Below are 22371 nucleotides of genomic sequence, written 5' to 3' on the forward strand. Positions count from 1 at the left end.
CTGCTATATGAACTGCAAAATCATTAAACAGGCGAATGACACAGCACAAAAATCCCACCTTTCCCTGGAAGCTCTAACATACATGTTTCAATGTCTTTCTTATCACTTGTATTTGTTTTAAAATGAAAATGATCCTATTTTTGGTAAAAATACTTAGAAGCAACCAAATCTAGAAAGCTAAAAATTAAAATGTTAACAGTATTTATTTCTGTCTAGAGGGACTTTTTCCTTTTCTAAACTGTTTTCAAATATTTCTACGTCAGAATATGCAATAAAACTGTTAACGTAGTGAACAACAAAAAGTGTTGAAGATTTCAACCTTCTGTTTGGAAATGCAATGCATGCATCGTTTCAGTCGTGTCTTACTCTGTGCGACACTATGGACAGCAGCCCACCAGGCTCCTCTCCACAGGATTCTCTAGGCAAGAACACTGGAGTAGGCGGCCATTTCCTTCCCCAGGGGAAATGCAATGGATTTGGTTTAAATCACTACTTTTTACCTTTTAAAAATATAAGTTTAACATCTATCCTTCACAAAAGCAGGTGGAAATTTTGTCTCTAAAAGGAACATAATCTTCTTAGTAAATTGTATTTAACTTTTTCCCTCTGGGTTTTTTTCGTCTCTAGAAGTACAATGACTGCATTACATTATTGCCCAAACATAACAGAAACACATTAATCAGGAATTAGGGCAAGTCATTCTCAGTTCAACAGGCTGAAGAGAATTCCTGAAACAATGCCTTACTTCACACAAACTCCAGTTTCAAAGCCTGCTTCTCACTGATCAGTCCTTCAAAGTTTGGGTCCATGGTTTGGTCTCATGAGCTTTATACCCCCAGAGTAAGTTCTGTTTACCAGAATCCCCTTGTACCTATCTTGTACCTGAAGCTATACTCCCAAATAACATCTTGAAAAGCAACAATTTTTCTCAAGAATGTTATATTCAAATACAGACAGAGCAGAAGAAATAAACACAGCAAAGCAGTACAATATTTATTTACCAACTCCAGCAGCAAAGCTTTAAACCCAAGAAACAATCCTGTTGTACAAAGCAACTTCCTTCCCACCCCCAAACTATTGTTTACAAAGTACATGGAACATACGCCTTATATGAACAAGTTTTAAAACACACATACAGATACACCATATTCTGTAAAGTACTACTCGGTGAAGAAGGCCGTACTAACAAACCTGTTCAAAAAGCTTCTTCCTACCTTGTCTTTTGGTTAATCACCAGTATCTGTATTTATAAAATTCCCCTCCCAGGAAGAATGACTGATTCTCTTTTGATACAGGACCCACCCCCCAAACCCCCCAAAACCACCTCGGAACTTAGGAGAATTTTTAAGCATCTCCTACTACGAAGTTGTAACAAAGCAAAAGGGAGTTAAGAATGCTTCAATCCTGAGGGCCACTGCTCTACCTCTGGCACTGTACTGAAAAGGGAGAACTGAGGAGAGGAGAGAAGAGGTCAAAGGGGCAACCAGAACAGGGAAAGAAATCCAAAGCAGAGGAAAAGACAAAAAGGAAGCTGACAGAGTGTCCTCCAGGTGCTGCTGGAGATGCCACCGGCACAAGGCGCAGTCCCTGCTTCAAACCGCCAGCGAAGCTACATTCTGAACAAGTACGCTCCCTCCCCAAGCGCACCCTCAGGTTATCTGCAGGCCAGGGCACAGGGAGCGAGCCACATGGGGACTGTGGCCCCCAGCTGGCCCTGCAGGCACTGGCCTACATGGAAGGGGCGGCCTCCCCGGGGGTGGCTCCCGGCTCATCCCCGCCGCTGCTCGCGGTCAGCGCCAGAACCTCGTGGGTGACTGCTGCACTATCTGAGAGCCTTCCTTCGGCTCAGTCTAAGGGATAAAAGGAATTAAATGTCCATAGGAATGGCACCCCACTCCAGTACTCTTGCCTGGAGAATCCCATGGACAGAGGAGCCTGGTAGGCTGCAGTCCATGGGGTCGCAAAGAGTCGGACACGACTGAGCGACTTCACTTTCACTTTTCACTTTCATGCACTGGAGAAGGAAATGGCAACCCACTCCAGTGTTCTTGCCTGGAGAATCCCAGGGACGGGGAGCCTGGTGGGCTGCCGTCTATGGGGTCGCACAGAGTCGGACACGACTGAAGTGACTTAGCAGCAGCATACATCTTAGTACACTTTGAACACGTAAGAACCAATACATTCTCATGGGGAATTTATCCTTCTTCAACCCGATCTCCTCAACTGTGCCCATTAAGGCGGTTCTCCGCGGTTCTGAAAGCAGAGACGCCGTGTGCCCCGCACTGTGCACACAACTGGCGCCTTCACCTGATGCCTGGCTCCTGCTCCTCCACTGGTCCCACTCACTCTTCTCTAGTCACATTCCAGCCTCAGCTCGAGCATCTGGTAAAGAAAAGCTTCCCTGGGCCCTGCAGACAGCCCTCTTTTGCCCCAGTCTCACCACAGGCGTTCCTCTAACAGGACAACTACATTGTGTTGGCATTTCCTTCTCTTCTGAAGAGAATAGACCATTTCTTACCAATTCACAGTACCCACAGACCTTCCTCAGGGTCTGCCTGCATATAACAGGTTTTGAAGATGTTTACAAATAAAAAGATTGTTTCTATCACAGACACAAAAAGACAAAATACCATCCATCAAAAATTGTATACATATACGTACACATCCTAGCTCTTCATTCTACATTCTTTTTAATTTTTTTCTTGTTGTTGATTATGAGCATTTCTTAGCTTGCACTTAAGAGACTGTTTTACTTTAAATATATCTCTCAATACCTTAATCCACTGTTGGACTTGTATAATATGCAGCTTAATATTTCAGCCTTAAAAAACCATAAAGAGGGAAGCACGATGTGACGACATGAACTATTACATACTATTAAATACATCTTCAAGAGAATCTGTATTAATACCATCCCATGGTTATGAGAAATCTATAAATGTGGGCAAAAACAGTATAACCACTAAAGAAAGGCAATTTATATCAGGCTGTGACGTTTCCAAAGTACTTCCAGGCATTATTATCTCATTTGAGAGTAGGAAAACTGAGTCTCAGAGAATAAGTGACTTACTAATATTCACATCAAGGTCTCTGGAATTCAAACACTACGTGCTTAACATCATTCCACCATCTTTCATTAAGCCAATATCCTCAAGACACCAGTTTTTAAAAATTTTTAAGTACGTATCTGAGATAAAATGAGTATAACAAATAAAAAAGGTACAACAAAGAAAAAAAACAGCATCAAGAACCATGGCGGAGATGATCAGTGCTGACAATGAACAGGATACAAATAAGGAATCCACGAAACAGAAGACAACCAGAACCACCTCAGCAAAACCTCAGTGTGAGCATGACTGTCCACTATGACCAAGGTTTCTGATCAGGTAAATGAAATAACCAGGAATTACTTAATGAAGACATTAAGTTATAAGGGATGACAGTACAGCCATAAACACAAAATCCAGGGAAGGAGAAGGCTAGCTGTTGGACAAATTAGCTTCTCAGGGAGGTTAAGACTTTAAGCGGCACCTTGAAAAACAGACAGAGGCCACCGAGCACAATGCTGAGTGGAGACTTTAAGAACAGAGCGCAAACTCGAAGCTCAGCTCCGCCACCTGAGCAAATCGTTTAACGTTCAGTTCCACTTCCTTATCTGCAAAATAAGGGTGCATTTCTGCCTCAAGAGTCCCCGCTGCCAGCACAGTGCCTGATACACAGAAGCTCTGCTGATGGAGGTTCCCCCCTCTACTTCCTTCCCAGGCAGGGAGACAACATTTTATACCCAATACTATCAAGGAGCTTCCAACATCTGTCAAATACAACTTTTGTCAAAAGTTAAAGAAAACAGGAGTTGTTATAAGCCATTAGACAAAGCAACATACATCCAGCTGTGCTAATAATCTAAATGAGACTAAATTATCTGTGTTCTACCCAAGGCAGAAGGGAATGGGCTACACACTTGAAAGCAAGAAGCTTATTGTGATTAAATGTCTGTTTTTTTTTAATGGAACTGAAAATTTTAAACTGTGTTTAGTGACTTGGAAAATGTCTTTTTCCCCATCACCCACACCACTGTTGCCTCACTAAATAAAAGCACTATAGATACATGGATCTCAGACATAACGCTTTTAGCACGTCAAGGAAGTGTGAAACACAGGCATTACAGATAAAAGCAAGAGTTAACAAGAGGTCTAACTGTAGCCCTTAAAACTGAATGCTTGATAGAGCCACTTTTATGGGTAATGAAAGGAAACAGAAAGCACAGGATAGCTCATGGGGAAAAAATAGCTATGAAATTCTTACAAAGGGACCACCAACAGAACCTATAAGATAACACTTGAAGCATTTAAAGTCAAAGGATTTTTTTTAATTACCAGATACAATGCATTTACAATCACTTCTACCAAGAAACATACTGCTCAGGAATATCAGAAAACACAATGCAACTTGAGAGATCTCCAAAGTCCTAAAAAAAACTACAGACAACCTGAGAACTCTTACTGAATTGACAAGACATCAGAAAATCCAACAGATCATTTGAAATAGACAGTTAACATGACAAAACCAGTAAAGCGTTTACAACCTAGAGAAAACCGATTAAGATATGGTATTAAATATGTCAGGGCTTCCCTAGTGGTTCAGTGGTAAAGAATCCACCCGCCAATGCAGGAGTCTCGGGTTTAACCCATGCGTTGGGAAGATCCCCTGGAGAAGGAAATGGCCCGGACAGAGGAGCCTGGACAGAGGATCCCCATGGACAGAGGAGCCTGGCGGGCTACAGTCCATGGGGCTGCAGAGTCGGACACTCAGTGACTCAACACACACACACACAGTACATGTGACAGCAGTGCTGTAAGTTCATGATGATGAACTTAAAATTTCTGGTAAGAGAGAAAAGATGCAACTGACCACAAATTACATATAGCAATACATGCGTGTGAAGACTATACAGAAATGAGAAAATAGTACTATCAGGAAATAAGAAGGCATTAAAAACTGAGGAAATTCAATAGCCAACGAGTAGTATGAGACTGAATTGGCTACTTTTATTTTTTTAAGAAAAAGACATTTTTAAGAGAGAACTAGAAAACCTCTTAAAATAATGCTGAAGGCATTGCATTTAAACATACAAAACCACATGAAAATCCTGGTTAGTAGAGATTGGCAGAATAAAAAATATAATCTACATCAAGAGATTAAGGAAGATAAGACATCCTTTTAAGAAGAGGTTTACATAAAGGGAAAGAAAAGATCAATACAAAGAATAACTGAGATGCTAACATCAAAACGACATACATGTTTGGCCTGTGATCACTTCCTGATATATCACACGAGAAACTCAAATAATCTCCAGTAATATCTCAATGGCACTGAACACTACTACAAAAAAGGTTTTCATCCCTATAAAGTCAAGCAGATGAAAAGAAAAGTAATACAAAAGTACCACTCCACTAATCAATACAAGAAAAAAAGACTTAATAAAACAATATTCTCAGCACTCATCCAGGAAGAGAAATTCCACAACATATTTTAACAGTTTACAAAACTAGTTATATGTGGAGAAACAACTAAGCGGGTAATGACAGGCAGGAGAGACATACAGATCTGACAGTCAATTACAGGACCAGCCACTAAGAATGGCGTATTTCAAAAGATAAGGAAACCTGAACAGTGCAAGTCTGGGCAAAACATGCCTCACGCCATTAAAAAAAAAAGTTTTCAGTTATTGCAGTCTTTAAACTATTTCTGCAAAGATCTAATCCTTAATTTCTAACCTTCACCAGAATCCCAGTCAATTAAGTGTATCCTCAAGAATACTGAATGTGGCGTTTAACTTTGTTCATCCATGTCATTTAACTCTGTATCCAAGTTTATAGCTAGAAGAGATTCTGGACTGTGCTGATTCCAACCTCCTGTTTACAGTACCTGAGAGGTTATCCTGGATGGAGCAGGCCTTTAAGGACATTATCAATCAGGACACTTAGGCATCATTCAGTAAATTATTAGTATAATGGTAATGTAACATAATGTAATATACTAAATAGTACCCAAGTAGCCTGAGTTTATGCTCTCCTCAAAATGTTATTTTGAGGGCTAGGTAAATAAATGTAATAATACATAAAGAAGCTGTCACACAGTAAATAATAATAATAAGTTTAAATGCAATTACACTGATAAGCTGTCACACAGTCTGAAAAAAAAAGATAAAGTGTCAACAAATATACTTTAATTTCCAAATATCTTTGTTTCTTATTACCAAGCAACACACCCACTTACAAATGAGCTGTGTTACTATGGCTATGAACAAGGTTAGACATAAGACAAATGCTTCAATCAGAAACCTAGAACCTAGAGACAGAAAACAAAGCTGCCTCAATGCCCAGAAAACTGAGCCAATCACTAGTAACTAAAATAGCTACTGCTAAGTTATTTAAATAAAGGCGGGGGGACATACTCTACAAGTCCTTCTGAAATGCATCAACAGTGCTGTAATGAAAATAAAGTAACATTCAGAAGGAGAGTACCCTTAGATAGTGCAATTGTACAGATGAGGCATAAACTACAAGATAAAAAAAGCACTATACAGAATTCACATAAATATCACCAGCGACATGCAAGACATTAAAATGTTGTTTTAAACAATAGTGTAAAATTCAAAAAGGCACTTCATATAACAATGAATGGAAACAGTATTTCTGTGTACACACAGTAAACACGAGAAATCTTAGTTTCCACATACATTTTATATCTAGTCAAACAATGACATTTTAAAGAAGGATCATTAGATGCATCCCTTTCAGGAACACCACATCACTCAACCTGTGATGACCGCGAGGCCTCCTAGAAAACCCAGCGACGTTCAAACATCAGAGGCTGGCCTGATGGAGGATCTTGGCTTTGCACACGGCAGACGTGACCTGAAAACCTGTTATCTGACTAATTATGAGTTCCAAATACTACTGCGGCTGTTTCCCTAGACCAAGTCCCCATTTTTAGTTTTATAACATCATCTTCATTCAAGTATGCCAGAGAAAGACTTTAAAATAGCAATAATAAAAAAGCAGGTCAATCGCTTCTTCTGCAGTCAATCGCATCACCTCCAACTAAACCTGCTCCCACTCTACTGCATTCTGCTCCATCCCCACGAGATGGCCGCATACTTCAGAAGTCAGCTACCTGACCACTAACTGGATGATTTCTCAATACTTTTTCATTTTTAGGGAAGACCTATGGAGGTCCTTGGGCATATCAATCAGACAGTGGGAAAGAAATGCTACTTATCTTGTTGCTATGGAGCAACAAACATAACGCAGAAGGAAGACAAAAGAAATGCTGCTCTATGAGCAGTGAGGAAAGGAGGAATACACCGAAGTGAACACAGCTAACTCTACTCCAAGGTACACTTAAACTGGTTACAATGGTAAATTCTACACTGCGTCCTTTTTTAAACACCATTAAAAGTAAAAAGTTTCAAAGGAAGAGCAGGTTAGGTGAAAATGCCAGAGCAGTCTCAGAGTCAGGTCTTCAAGCACCATTAATTCCAGTTCAAATTTTGGAAAAGAAGAGTTCTCAAAAATCACCAAATTTGTGACCCAGCACCTAATTCAGGGAAGGGATGGAGAGAAATGGAGAAGCGGGAGCAGTGTGAAGAAGCCTCAGCTAACTGGGAACACCTCGGGCAGCCATCGTGGAGTGTCAAGGTCTTTCTCTCTCTCAAGTTTCCACGGCTATCCTTTCACAGAAGAAACTAGAAGGTCACGGCAAGGGCACGTGAGGCCGCTGAGCTAGTGGGCCAAATATTGTGAACTATTATCATCTTCGTGTGATTTCTTAGGCTTTTGGTTCTTTCAGCGAGTTATCAGTGCTCTTCTAGGGTTCAGTTTGAAGGACAGCTTCTTTGAGCATGGGCCTCAAACAGCGTTAGTAAAACTTGGTGAAAAGTACAGAAAAATTAAAGGTAAATGTTAACTCTAAATATGCCCTGACCAAATTTGCCAAGAGGAAACTATCAAGACTGCAACTTAAGCTTCATCTACCAATACGACAATCAGAATCAATTATAAATTATCCCTGAAATTATCTGACAAAGTAGCTTCCAAGTAGGGATATATGCATCTTTGACTGCTACAGCACACACAAGGAAAGGAAGAAAAAGCAGACAAAAAGTGTGCTGAAGGTGGTTATGACGAGGAGAGAGGATGGCCTTCCAACAAGCCATTAAAAAGTGGAACACCAGGAAAACATCAGGCACCACTATGCAGGCAAGAAACAGAAACCACATGAATGCGAAACGGTGTTGGAGTCCACTAACAGTGGACCCAAAATACTACGGGAAGCAGAAAAAAATGCAGATGCTTAACAAACCAAGAAATTACAAAATTATCAGTCTATTGATAAAATTTTTTTCTATTTGGCCAAGCAAATAATACTGGATGATGTATTCAGACCCCTCCAATTTGGCATCTTCTCCATCTCTGAAGTCACGCTGTGAAGACAAGGGTCTAAGGGCTGGGACACCACACAGCCACTGCCTCAGGATAAAAACACTATAGGATGTTTAGCTGAGGTATCTGCTGTCAGTTCCAGTCTGATGGAGAAACAGTACCTCGAAGAGCTGGGAACAAAAATGTAAGTTGTCTCTCATGGTAGAGTGTGACTAGGTTAAGGGACGAAAAAACCAAGAACACATCACTGAAGTCTTGACTTCAGACTTCAAGAAATCGTTAATGGAATCTAGAAAGGGAAGTGTATGAAATGTACTTTTTACTACATCCACAGTTACACTCTGAATCTGAAAGATTTCTCAGTAAAATCTAGACTGACAGCATCCATTTATTATAATCAGAGGACCAGACTATCAGGCATGTTTGGAATTCTTGCTCTTTCAAGAGTTCAGATTTTGCATGCCGAGACGGTGTAAAATCCTTGATTTCCAGGGCACTAATATGCAATCTCTCTCTTTTTTTGTTTTTAGAGCTTGATGAATCATCAAGCTTAAAGTTTAGAAAGCAGTCAAGGTCATCTTGGTGAAATGTCCAGATTATCCTGCAAGAACAGCATGATCAGGTCTCACAGCTTGTTGATGCTTGACAGACTTGGGAGTGACAACTGCAGATAATTAATTCTGTGTAGCTCTGGGTGGTGAAGACAGTTACTGTGAAAGTTTCCACAGAGATATCACAGGAAAGTCTTCTTCCAGCTGGTGTTCACAGCCCATCTAGAATATCCAGCCACACCACTGGCAGGGACTGGATTTGGCAAATTTTGATTTGAATTCCAGTTCTTGACATATAGCTTCAAGACTGATTCTGAAGTCTTACAGAGACTGACAGTAGTATGGACACTTGGTGAGCTGATCACCCTGATACAGAGAGATTAAAACACATTTGTCGTTCTGTGGACAAAAAGATGTTTTGTGACGATCTGACAAATGGAAGCCTAAACAAGGAAGCACTGATGACCTAAAAATGAATGATCTGCCTCTGGTGTTAGAGATAATAGGTTATTTCCAGATCCAAAACCTGCTCGCCATCAGTTTATCAGTGAGAGTTTTCTGAGGGGGAAGAAATCTTTATATTTTTCCTTAATCATAAAAGGATTTGGATTCCTGAGGACCCACCTCTAGACTTATCTTGGACTAGAAATAATGCGTAACCTTTGTTCAATCCAACTCAAAAGTCTCTACTGCTCACTTGGCCAAGAAAGCACGAGTCTCTGTATTATCTACTTCATTCCCAAAGTCTAGAACTCAATGTCAGCTGTGATCATCCCAAACACGTATTCAGTGTCCTGTGGGGGAGGGGGCATTGTGCGTGGCTGCACTGCAGACCGTGAATGGGTCACTAATTCTTGTACCCATGGCGTTCCGGAGAGTCTGCCCTTTTTCTGTGTCTATAGGGGTGGTTGCGAGGTCTGTACCAGTCCCCTCGGGAGTACCCGCGACTGTGGTAATGTGCTTTCTGGTCGTGACTGTAGAAGCATCGATGCTGGTTATAGTATTTACTGTGGTCTTTATAGTCGTTTTCTTTCACACTGTTTTCTTCTGCAACAACAGCATTCACATCTTGTCCAAAGAGGCAAGTACCATCAAAGGGCAAGTGTGAGATTTTCTCCTGGGTCTTCTTCGTGAGGGATGTGAGCCGAAGCCACGCCTGCCTTCTGTAGTCTATTGCCATCGCCATAACTCTGACCACAGAGTCCATTATGTCCCTGGTAGTACACAGCTGCCAGAGGCCTGCATCCATGCCATCAGATATGATACATCTTGCCTTTCCACGATCAAACTCGGGGTCATGGACCAGGTCCTCCATGTCTTCCCAGAGTTTACGCTGATACTGCGTCATGTAGGCCATGTAGCTGGCAGCTCGGGCTGCGATGGAAGCAGCATGGTAGAACCTGCAGCCCATGACCTCCATCTCCTTTGAGGTGGAATCCAGGGGTGACGTGGTGCCTCCTCTCCTGCTGTGCTCTAGCGCTTCGACAATGGGGCCCCCTGCTGGGGGATTTGGCTGGAAAGGAGAGGTGTCCTTAGCCACAGGATACACCCTGTGTCCCATGAAAGAAGAGGGATGGCAATCAGCAGGGTCTTTGAAAACCTCCGCGGTGGCAATTCTCAGAAGAGGATGCAACGGAGGGACCAAGCGCTTCTTGGAGGTCACACAGTCAGGCTTCCCCTCACACGGTTCTGCTTCTGACTGTAAGGTGACTCTCTTGATAACACCTCTCTGTTCCATTCTTTTCAACAGCCCTGTGAAGCTGGACTGACTCGGGTCAGCTGGCTGCCCTTTGTCGTCGGCCGAGGGGGACTTGCACTCAGCCTCTTCTTCGACTGCGGATATCTGTTCTTCTCTGGAGGTGGAGATGTCCCAAGGAACCGAGGAGGCCTCACCTGTGCGGGAATGATGAAATCGGAAGCAGCTCCTGGACTGCAGGTCACGTATCACTCGGGACATCTCAGCCACCTGTGTCTGGAGATACAGGAGGGCATCCCGCCCGTGCTGGGAAGCTGGAGACTCTACGGGCAAACCCTCCTTGACCTCTGAGGAGGCCATAGACTCTTGGGGCACCAGGAGTGGAGATGGAGGCAGACTCTGGTAATTCTGTGATGGCTCAAGTGTCTCTGTCTCAGAGATCTTAATATCTGAATTACTGTGATCATTTCTCTGGGTCTCCAATGGGTTCTCAACGGAAGAAGGGTGAGAAACCATCCTTTGAGGACTGCTGGCGCAGCGCCCAGAGGAGGAGCTGCTGTCTCCACTGGGAGGAGGAGCCCTGCAGCCAGAGCACATTTCTGGGCGACGACTCTCTGAGGATGGCGCCTTAGACTCAGGCATTCTCTGGGTTATCCACGTGAACAAGAGAACCAAGGAAGAAAGAAAATATGCTTTTAATATGTTAACTTTCAAGTGCAGAGATGCATGTCCAGTAAGTAGAACTCAACTTTTTAAATTATTATAATTAACAATGAAACACACAATCCACTTCAGGTCAGCAAGGGGATCACAGAAGTCAAATCCACAAGTTTCATTACCCCAAAAGCCCAATACCAACTACTGGCGTTAACCTGGCACTCTATGAAAAAAGAGCAAAAACAAGCCCAGTTCAAGGGGCGCCATCCTAGCCTGCTGCTTATTTCCATGTTAGAATAAGAGGTAACAAGACTGCTGATGAAAATAGTTTTTTTAAAAATCCCATTGAACATGTGTAAGACAATAAGCAGAAGTTAATAATGGCAGAGAGAACATGGAAAAGTTCCACTGAAGAGAAAAAAAAAATATTTCTAAAAGTCCCCCATTGCAGAGACACTTTTAGGTCCCTTTAAAAATTCTCATTCACTGACCATAAATAACAAAATTTTCCAGGTGGGCAGTTCTCCTCTACAGTTTGTAGTTTTCAGGAGCTTTGTAACCTTATTGCATCCTCACAACAACCCTGTGAGGTAGGTTATTATTCTTATGTGATAAAGAAACCGAAGTTGAAAGGCTACTGATCCAAATTCACAAAATAATAAGGAGCTAAGCGGGAACTAAAACCTAGGTATTTTGATTGTAAGTCCCAGTCCCAATCCCTTGTATATCATAGGCCACCCTGAACACACAGCCAGGAGTCCTCTAATCCATCAAGAAAACAGTCCAGTAATAGAAATTCGGGCTAAGACAAAAAAAAAGCAAGACAAGACTGATAAAACGGCTCAGTTACTTTGGTTCTCAGAATAAGGGAAGGATTTGTTTAAGGGTCAAACACACAACCAAAAAACCACAGTTCAGAGAGAACCCCAAATATGAGGGGGAGAGGCGGTTAGAGGGACGATGCCTAAATGACCCAGCAGCCTTCCCCACAATCCATTTCTAAAGGAACTTCTCACAGCCTTTCTTCCAAACAGAATAAATTTTCTGTGGCCACGTGGTTCTGGAAGAAAGGGATCCAGTTCTATAGGGCATCTGAGGAAAGACAGGAAAGGAAAAGGGCGCCAAAAATATTGCAGTTTTATTCCATTTCCCTTTCATCAGATACCACCTTCAAGGCTTAGGACACTCCTGTGTCATGTAATACTTTCACATCCTCGCTCAAAGTAGAGGAACAAAGCTAGAAGCAGAACTTCCAGGCTAAGGACTCCCTGCACTACCTCTCAGGGCTATTCCAACAGAAATGGGCCGTTTCCTAGAGCACAACAGCGCCTAAACATTGACTTGATGACTTCCTTTAGAGGACATCTCTGAACTATGAAAAGCGAAGAAACCCAAGTTAAATGTACTCACCTCACGTTGAGAGGTGCTGGGCTCATCATCATCACTGCTGACCAGGTCAATGTATTCCAGAACAGGCCTCAACGGTCCTTCCTAGAAAAGAACGAACAAACTAACAAACCATGCAAAGCTACTCAAGCTAAATTAGCATTTAAGGCAATCCTTTTTGTTGATGTTGGGACTGACTGGTGAGAACTCTTCTGAAGAGGAAACCTTATGGGTGCTACAAAATAATCAGAACAAATGCAGAGGGAAATGCTCAGAGTCCATGACTAATAAATGATAAAACCTGAAAGAGCCCAAGCCACGAAGGGTATTGGGACTATGCCGACTCCTTGGGGAGAGGATTAGTAACACGGGAACGGTGCTGCAAGAACACAGACACTCTAAGCCAATGCTTTTCAGATGAGATGGGGATCTCTGACTAGAAGCTGGGCTGTATTCTGCAGTCGTGCATCAAACCTGGCTCTCCTTCATCTTTTCTTTCCATCCACTCTGACTCTACCATAGACCAAGTCTTGAACATGAAACTTAAAAGTCTAGATCTTATTCTGTAGGCAAAAGGCAATCAGTAAATACTAAGATAGGAATAACATCAATCACACAGAGAAGTATGGCAGCAAGAAAAGCAGGAGCAGGATAATTTATCAGTCCACACATAACAATGCAAAACTAAATAGCAGAGATGGCAAAAATAACGGAAGGGCTTTTTTTTTCAGACTGTAAAGAATCTGCCCACAATGCAAGAGATCCAGGTTCAATCCCTGGGTCGGGAAGAACCCTTGGAGAAGGAAATGGCAACCCACTCCAGTATTCTTGTCTAGAGAACTACATGGACAGAGGAGCCTAGCAGGCTACAGTCCACGGGCTCGCAAAGAGTTGGACATGACTGAGTGATTACACTTTCACTTTCATGGTGCATATACAAAAGGATACAAAGGTGAGATGGAAACAAACACCAAAAAATAATCAACTATAAAAAACAGAAGTCAAACAATAACAAGAAGTCAGAGCTATCTCTAAGATTTCAAGCTTGAATGACTACACAATAGTCACATAAAAGGTATACATCTGGAATATGGAGATGGAAGGCTGGCATTCTTCTGGCCATAATGGGTTGATGTACAACTGGCAGACAGAGGCAACTGGCAGACAGCTGGAAATGCAGGCCTGTAGTCTGGGTACAGGAACATTACTGCAAATGCAGACTGGAAAGCTGCTCCCCTAGAAAATTATTAACTCTAGAACTAAACTGGAACTATGATATTACCAAGGAGGGCAAAGAGGACAAAGAAGAAATTCGAGGAGGTTCTTGAGGAAATGATGGAATTTTAAGATTTAAGAAGAGCTAAGTAATCAGAGATCTATGAGAATCAGGAATGCACAAATCCAAAGAACCTAAAGATAGAGAAAACCTCAATGAAAAGGTATCAATGCAAATGTGGCCAAAAATACTGAGCACCAAAAAAAAAAGCCACAGAATTTAGCAACAAGGAGATTTTAAAATGTCTTTGAGAGAGCAACTTTCAAGAAAGTAATGAGCATACAAGTCAGACTACAACATTAAGCGGAAAATGAGGAGTAAAGGCCAAGAGTGATTATTCTTTCAAAAAGTCTATGTTGAAAAAAGAGAAAGGAGCACAGGGGAGATTAGGGCTGGGGAAAGATTTCTCAGGTTGGGAAAGATGGCTGTTGGGAAGCCAAAGTGATATGTTCAGTTGAAAAACTAACAGAAAAAGACCTGGGGTCAGGAGACAGAGGATAACATCTAGGTAAAGATCCTCTCTCTGAGACATGGCATCCAGTCCTACAGACAGCTTGCTTCTCTGCCAGCTTCCATCCCTCCCCAAGCAGGAAAATGCTTTCCCTGCAGGTGGGGTGAAAGTGAAAGTGAAAAGTTGCTCAGTTGTATCCAGTCTTTGCAACCCCAAGCACTATCCAGTCCATGGAATTCTCCAGGCCAGAACACTGGAGTGGGTAGCCTTTCCCTTCTCCAGGGGATCTTCCCAACCCAGAGATCGAATCCAGGTCTCCCATATTGCAGGCAGATTCCTTACCAACTGAGCCACAAGGGAAGCCCACAGAGGGGTGATTCAGCCGCTAAGATAAAACCAGACAGCAAAACTGGGCAAGGGTCACATGATAAAGTAATCAGGATTTCTGCCTAAACTGTAAAAATGGACATTTAAAAAAAGAGGGTAAGAAGAATATTCTCCTCTGTGGGATCACAGAGGTGGATCACCTACTTTAAGACCCAAACCTGCCACTTGTCATAAGACTGTCAAAGTCAAACAGTCAAGTCAAGAAGGTAGTGGAGGAGAAAAACTATAATAGCTTGCTCTCCTCAAGAAATGTACATTAGGAACTTTATTACATGCCTACTGAGACAGCACACCAAGAAAGTCCCTGAGCTACCAGAAACCAGGAACACACAGAGGCTGGGGCAGAGCTTCCACGAAGGGAAAGCAGGTAGAGAAAAAAGGGAGATGACAGGCTAACAGGGCACAGAGCACAATGGGACAGGCAGAAAACACCACCATCAGGACAATGGTCACAAATGATGAAAAAGTAGCTGCAGAAACAGAAGGAAAGGCAGGAATAAGGAGAGATCAGAGCAGCAGAAATGCCCCACTGGGGTCAGCCACAACACTGACACAAGCCCACTCCTGAACTACTCAACGACAACGACTTAGGATTCCCAGCAGAATAAAACAATCAGGATTGAGGCCCATAAATGAGAAAAAGCAGGGGTCATTTATTCATTTACTCAAAGCGTGTTACAGAGTTATAAGTGACAGACAGGTAGAAGAAGACAACATGTGTTTCAGACCCCAAAAGGAAGAGGCTGAGCAGAAGAAACAGAAGGTAACTATCCCAAAGGAAAATACTACTTACAAACACTCTACACTACAGCTAATTTTTACAGTGGATATGGACAAGCTTCCATCATAATGAACCTAAGGAATCAAAATCCTTTGGCCCTCCATTTATTTCACTCTAGTCGGGAACATCTGTCACTGAGCCCCATTCAGGCAATGGTGCTAAACTTTCCATGTACACTGTTCCATTCAATCCCCCACTCCTTGGCTTTTATGCCATGTAACAAAGGAGAAAACTAAGTGAGGCCCCCTGGTTCTGTAATCACAACGCTGGCTGTGTGGCCACACCAACTCTGAGCCAGTCCAAAGTATACACACTACTTTTAAATCAATACTTATGTCCTAAGCTTATAAGATAAGCTACTGTCTCCTTTAATATGAGCAAAAAGACTATCTGCTCTTGTTCCCAACTCTGAATAACTCATAAAACTGACCAAAAGATAAGTTATTAATTCTCCCCAAACAGTAATGTTTATAATACAAGTATTAAGAAAAGGTAATTTATTATGTTTACACTGGCTGCTTATATCAAAAAGTATAAACGCATGTGGTTCTCCGATCACAAGGTATTTTTTTTTCTTAAATTTGTTCCATCTATCAACTCTTTCCCTCCATATCAGTAACAAAGTCAAAGAATTCTATTCCAAGGCCAAACAATTTAGGGGCAGGAGCACAGGCAGAAGCAAAACAGCTTCTGTTCTGAGGAACACGGTTTAATATTCTAAGGTTTAAACAACATTTTTAAAGAAATAAAAAGCTTTCATCTTTGTTTTCTATTTCTTTAATTTTGTACCTCTATGAGATGATGTTGCTGGTTAGTCGCTAAGTCCTATCCAACTCTTTTGCAACCCCCTGACTGTAGCCCACCAGACTCCTCTGCCCATAGGATTTCCCAGGCAAGAATACTGGAGTGGGCTGCCGTTTCCTTCTCCAAAAGAGCTTTCATCTTGTTATTAGAAAACTGATTCTCATACAATGCCAACACCAATTACCTACTAACTGAAAAGTAACGTCAATATACTAAAATACAGTCTACAGAAAAGGCAGATAGTCTACTTCAGTCTAAAACAAACAACATGAATTTGAGCACAGATGCAAAAATCTAATCTGAAACCCTAAATAATTGATATATTTTCCCACACAAAGAAAAGTTCCAGACATAAGGAACTTCTACAGTCCTGCCTGATTCAAACATTTCAAATGATTCCCAAATGCCTACTTTAATTCAAATTTAGTCCACAATTCAAAATCTATACTATCTGTCCCAACTGCTCCTCTTCCATTTAAAAAACAAAAACAAAAAACGTATCCTCCAGAACTAAGCATAATTGTTTTCTCATTTTGATGACTTGTTTCTTCTCAAACTACCCTTTTAAACACATATAAACACAAAATGCTCCCTGTGCAAAAGTAACAAACCGAAAATCATGTCTTTTTTTATAGCACATGTACTTTTTTTTTTTTTGCACCATGTACTTTTTATAAAAGAACTCTCTCCTACAACTATTTACAAAGTCCTCCTCCCTATCTCATCTCTCACACTGAAACACTGACACTTATGAGCAGGATTTATTTACAGCTAATCTCTGCAGCTCTAAAGTACTTTATTCAGGACTTAACATATTATGAGCTCAAACATTTATTGAGCTAGTTACAACCCCAAGACACTCAGCCAAAAACCACCCTATTTGTCCAAAACCCCTTGAAATAATTTATGAAAATATACCTGGATTTTCTTCCCTATTTCCACATGTTCAATGATTCCACACTACACCAATCATCTTGACTGAAGCCTAAACCTCACGTGCTGTTACCAACATTATAACAGGCTGCCTCAGCAGTTCTGATACCTTCTTATCTAAAGTATATCTCTTATCTGTGAAAGATCATGTCATTAGCCCTAAGTTAACACGGTTCTCTGGGAGTAAATTAACTAACATATCCGCAGTTTCAAAGGATGCAGAGAATAAAGATGATGGCTGAAAAAGGGAAAGGAAATATCACTAACTTAGAAAATTAGAGCAAAAAACCTAAATGAAAAGTGTGTATGGTAACATCTGGGCTTCCCTCATAGCTCAGTTGGTAAAGAATCTGCCTGCAATGCAGGAGACTGGGGTTTGATCCCTGGGTCGGGAAGACCCCCTGGAGAAGGAAATGGCAACCCACTCCAGTAGTCCTGTCTAGAGAATCCCACAGACAGAAGAGCCTGGCAGGCTACTGTCAGCGGGGTAGCAAGAGTCCAAGAGTCGGACACAACTTAGCGACTAAACCACCACCTTATGATAACATTCCGTCTCCTGAGTTAAGCGCTGTTTACACAGGTGTGCTGGCTCTGAAAAAAAATCAGAGGGTAAAGTTACGAACTGTGCAATTCTCTGTATGTGTATTTCAATAAAATTTAAATGAAAGGGCTCATTTTTGCATCTCCACATCTACAGCCTTCCTTTCCTTCAGCATGCTAAGTTTAGTTTTGAACTCTGCATTTTCCAAACCACACAAAGACTACCGTACCACTAGGTGGACACACACGGATTAAAGATGGGAGAGTTAGACAAAGAATGAACTAATAAATCTAACCCAGAGTAAATCAAGAAGAAACATCACAGTGTGCTTTTTGTATCTGAAAAATCTTAAGCACAGAACTAGTCATTATCTTTATTGAACAAGCAATACCCAGAGCTGTCAAATATAGACTGGGTTACAGAGTGAAGTAAAAGATTCTGTTTCTAATGTGTTTTTATTGTCACTGAAGTTTTATCACCAAAAAGGCAGAAGGAATGTTTGTAATAGGTTTCTTCTGGTACTGTAATTGCATTAATACATGTAAGTCACTTATCCATTTGGAACTAGCAAACCTTTGAACTTATATTTGGAAAGAGAGATGAATACAAAATGGATCAAGTTGAACACAATTACATTGGTTGTGTATTTTCTATTCTGGATACAAAGATAAAACAGATCCTCTACATTTAAAGTAATACTTAAAAGAATATTCAACTTCAGAGTAACAGAAGCTTATATTAGGTACTAACAAGCTACAATACAATTCTCCATTCCACAAAGTACATATATATATATATATATATATTTAAATCTTATTTTTGTAGAGTCCATCTGTGACTCTCAAAGTAAGCCCTATAGTTCATGAAGAAGTGTGTCCCTCTTTAATTTCCACAAAATGCCAAAGTAAATATTCTCCATTCATAAATTTTGCCATATTCAGGGAGAACCTGAAACATTTATCCTAAAGAGCCAAACAAACTTCAGAGTTCAATTTCTTCTACCACCATCCCCCAAAACTTAAAAAATTTAAAAGGAAAAGGACAGCATACCACATAGAGGGGCAAAGGCAAAAAAAGCCAAGAAAAGATCTTGTGAAAGATTTCTAAACAAACTCATTGAAACACAGCACAACAGATCATCACAATGGTCTAATGTTGGGGTACATAGAGGACACTGTTTAATAACCAATCTTTGAAAACTAAAACTGTCCAAGAACCAAAATACACAAATACACATCCGACAGGGAATTAAAGAAAGACTGCGTGTATGCATGCTTAGTCCCTTCAGACATGTCCGACTCTGCAGCCCTATGGACCATGGCCTGCCAGGCTCCTCTGTCCATGGGATTCTCCAGGCAAGAACACTAGAGTGGGTTGCCATTTCCTTCTCCAAAAGAAAGATTATACACCTTCAATAACAAAACTTCAACTAAGTGCAGAATTCAAAAAGAATCCTTTACAGTACAATTCTCCAGCTAACGAGGATACTAAAATATTACTTTAAGCAGAATCTTTATAAAATTTTAACAGTCTGAGGTGGAAATTATCCCCAAATATATCACAGCACCTCCTTCGGTTATTGCAACCAATGTTTTTCTAACTGTGTTCAGAGCTTCCTATACCCCTGCAACAACATGAGGATTCCTGGGCCCTACCTACAAATCCTGATTCCATAGGTCTGCAGCGGGGAGCAGGATTCTGCACACTTCCCCTCCCTCATGCTTGAAAACTCTGTCAGAAGGGGATAAACACAGAAAGATACAGGATGCTCCTGTGATGCAGGCCCCTCACTGTGAACCTGGCCTGCGGGACTGTGATGTAACAGGGTGACCTCAGAGCTCAGTGAGGTCTTCAGGGCACCTGCCCCCACTCTACAGAGACACACAGGCTCTGATGCTGACCTCCTGCAGCCCGCCTCCTTCCCCCTCACTAGCCGCCCCTTCTCCCTAACCTGGGGGCCATCTTGCAGAAGTTACTCTGGTCTCAATTCAAACACAGTCTTAGGAGACCAGAACCCTGTGCACACCAGCGGCTCCATGTACAAAGGAGAGGGGGAGGCATGATCCAGGGTTCAACAGGCCCACAGGCCACAGTCTCTGGGATGGCTAAGGGGGCGGCCGAGACCTCTCTCTGGGCAAACGCTCTACTCCTGTGTCCTGCTGCACGGTGTCCACTCTGATACCCACTCCTGTGACCTGGTCCACGGTGTCCACTCTGATACCCACTCCTGTGCCCTGGTCCACGGTGTCCACTGATACCCGCTCCTGTGCCCTGCTCCACGGTGTCCACTCTGATACCCGCTCCTGTGCCCTGCTCCACGGTGTCCATTCTGATACCCGCTCCTGTGTCCTGCTCCATGGTGTCCACTCTGATACCCACTCCTGTGCCTGCTCCACGGTGTCCACTCTGATACCCACTCCTGTGCCCTACTCCACGGTGTCCACTCTGATACCCACTCCTGTGTCCTGCTCCACACTGTCCAGTCTGATACCTGCTCCTGTGACCTGCTCCAAAGTGTCCAGTCGGTATGAGACGTCCACACGTTTGCTGGACGATGAGTGAACAGGCGAGGGGAAATCACATCGCGGCTTGTCCCGCACAATCTCTGACTCGGAAAACCCCAAATACCGCTGCTACTTACACTCACAAACTGGATGTCATCTTCGTTTTCCTCCACGGTTGACTCGGACGCCTCAGGCCCAGCTGGAGGAATACATTCTATTATCTATAAAATAAGCCAAAACACGGTTATCCAGACAGCCACGGCTCGCAGGAGGCGATTTTTCCAAAGGGAATGAAAAGGCAGAGATCTCGAGGAGACCGCCCGGAGCCCCAGTCCCGGGACCGCAGGCCCCCGCCGGCCCCTTCTCCCGAGGAAGGAAGCCTGCCCACGGGGCCAACGGGCCTCGGAACCCGCGCCGCGCCCGGGCCCAGCCGCGGCCCCGGGGCCGGGCCGGGCGGCCATTGTTGCCCCCGGCCCAGGCCCACGCCCCTGGGCCCCCAGGCTCCGGATCCCGGGTCATAGGCCCCCAGGCCCAGTCCGCACCCTCTGAGCCTGCAGCACACCCGGCCCAGCCCGCGACTCACCTCAGACCCTGGGTCTCCCATCTCCGCGACCGCCCGCCTGCCGGCACCCGCGCTGCGGTCTCCGCGGCCGCCTCCCCCGCCCGGCCGGCCGTCAGCCCCGCGCCGCCGTGACCCGCCGCCGCGTGACCGCTGAGCCGCCGACTACGCCGCCGAGCCACCGACGCCGCGGGCGTAAAGGGATGCACGCCGCTTCCCGGGAAGAGCAGCCCGCTAGGCCCGCGGCCCCCAGCCTCCCTCGCGCCGCCCAGGCTTCCCGCCCCCGCCGCAAAGACCATTGGGAACTGTAGTTCGGGCCAACTCCCCCGACGCAAGGGCTGCTGGGAACTGTAGTTTCGCCCACACCGAAACCTCCCAAAGAGGCATTGGAACAGCGCGGGGAAAAGACCCTAACCCTTGGAGGGGAAAAGACCCCTCCTGCGCTTCTTGAGGTTGACGTCACTGTCGCTCGCCGGGCGGAGGACTGGCTGCGTCCTGTTTCACAGGGAAGGAGGGGGACGAGGATGGAGAGGAGGGCGTAGGCGTGGGTTCTGTGTTGTGGAAGCGAAGCTCACTGATAAATCTTAACCTTCAAGGCTGAGTGTTAATGCAGCACTAATTTATTAGTGCTTTTTTCTTCGACGGGTCGGAAATCTGGCTGTTTAGCTGAAGACTAAGATCAGAATCTCTAAACTGAACTGAGCTGAAGATCAGAATAGAAATCTGAGGCAGTCTTACCCTGCTCACCTGTTCGCCATGTCAGCCGCCACTCAGAGCCTGTATTGACGCACCTGAGGAGGAAGGCTAGGGTTGACCTGAAGAAACCTGGCAAGGCTGGAGAACCCTGATTCAGTACGTCTAGGACCCGAGGTCCAGCCAACTGTATTTTTGGGCCCTAGACCAGTGATACTATATCGAACTTTTAAAGATGTTCTCAGGTAGTAGGTTAGTGAAATAGAATAGTTGACTGTTTTCCAGTGTTCACACTCAAAAAAACCTGTAAAATAGTCCACTTATGTTCAGATATGTGTTCTCATTTTTTTCACTTACTGCCTTACCAAAAATACCTACTCGAAGGTTTTGAAAAGAGTTTAAGTTGGAAAATTCTTAGACGCTTTTGTTGCCTGTCTGCATGCATGCCCAACATCTGTTACCTGTTACAGGCAGTAATTATTGCTTAATTCTGTACTTCCCACATTTCCACCATGACTTTATGAGTTCAATTGCTTTTATACATCGTAAGTTTGAGAATTTGTAGAAGCAAGTTGAAAATGAGAGACCTGCTTGCTGTGTTTCCCAAAAGTTGTATGTGAAGTAAATATTTCTAAAATTTTTAAATGTCTATGCAAAACTTATATTTAGAATTCTTCTAACGTGCTTCTGAGAGTTCAGTGGAAA

The 22371-nt window shown here is 43.1% G+C and overlaps 1 protein-coding gene across 4 annotated transcripts in view; it reads right to left on the bottom strand.

The window, feature by feature from the left end:
* Positions 1–21565, bottom strand: part of ZNF451 (zinc finger protein 451) — a 90661-nt gene extending 69096 nt beyond the window's left edge. For 2 of the 4 annotated variants that reach the window (XM_061397776.1, XM_061397777.1), the window contains exons 1-3: positions 20998–21537; positions 20552–20635; positions 12762–12842 (exon numbers count right to left, since the gene is read on the bottom strand). In XM_061397776.1, coding sequence (XP_061253760.1) covers positions 12762–12842; positions 20552–20635; positions 20998–21018 — 186 coding nt within the window. In that variant the 5' untranslated portion in view covers positions 21019–21537. Of the gene's footprint in view, positions 1–968; positions 11340–12761; positions 12843–20551; positions 20636–20997 lie in introns of those variants that run through there. The other 2 variants (XM_061397779.1, XM_061397778.1) reach the window with 2 other exon arrangements.
* Positions 21566–22371: the final 806 nt, after the last annotated feature.

Source organism: Bos javanicus, chromosome 23 (genome assembly GCF_032452875.1).
Source record: "Bos javanicus breed banteng chromosome 23, ARS-OSU_banteng_1.0, whole genome shotgun sequence".
NCBI lineage: Eukaryota > Metazoa > Chordata > Mammalia > Artiodactyla > Bovidae > Bos > Bos javanicus.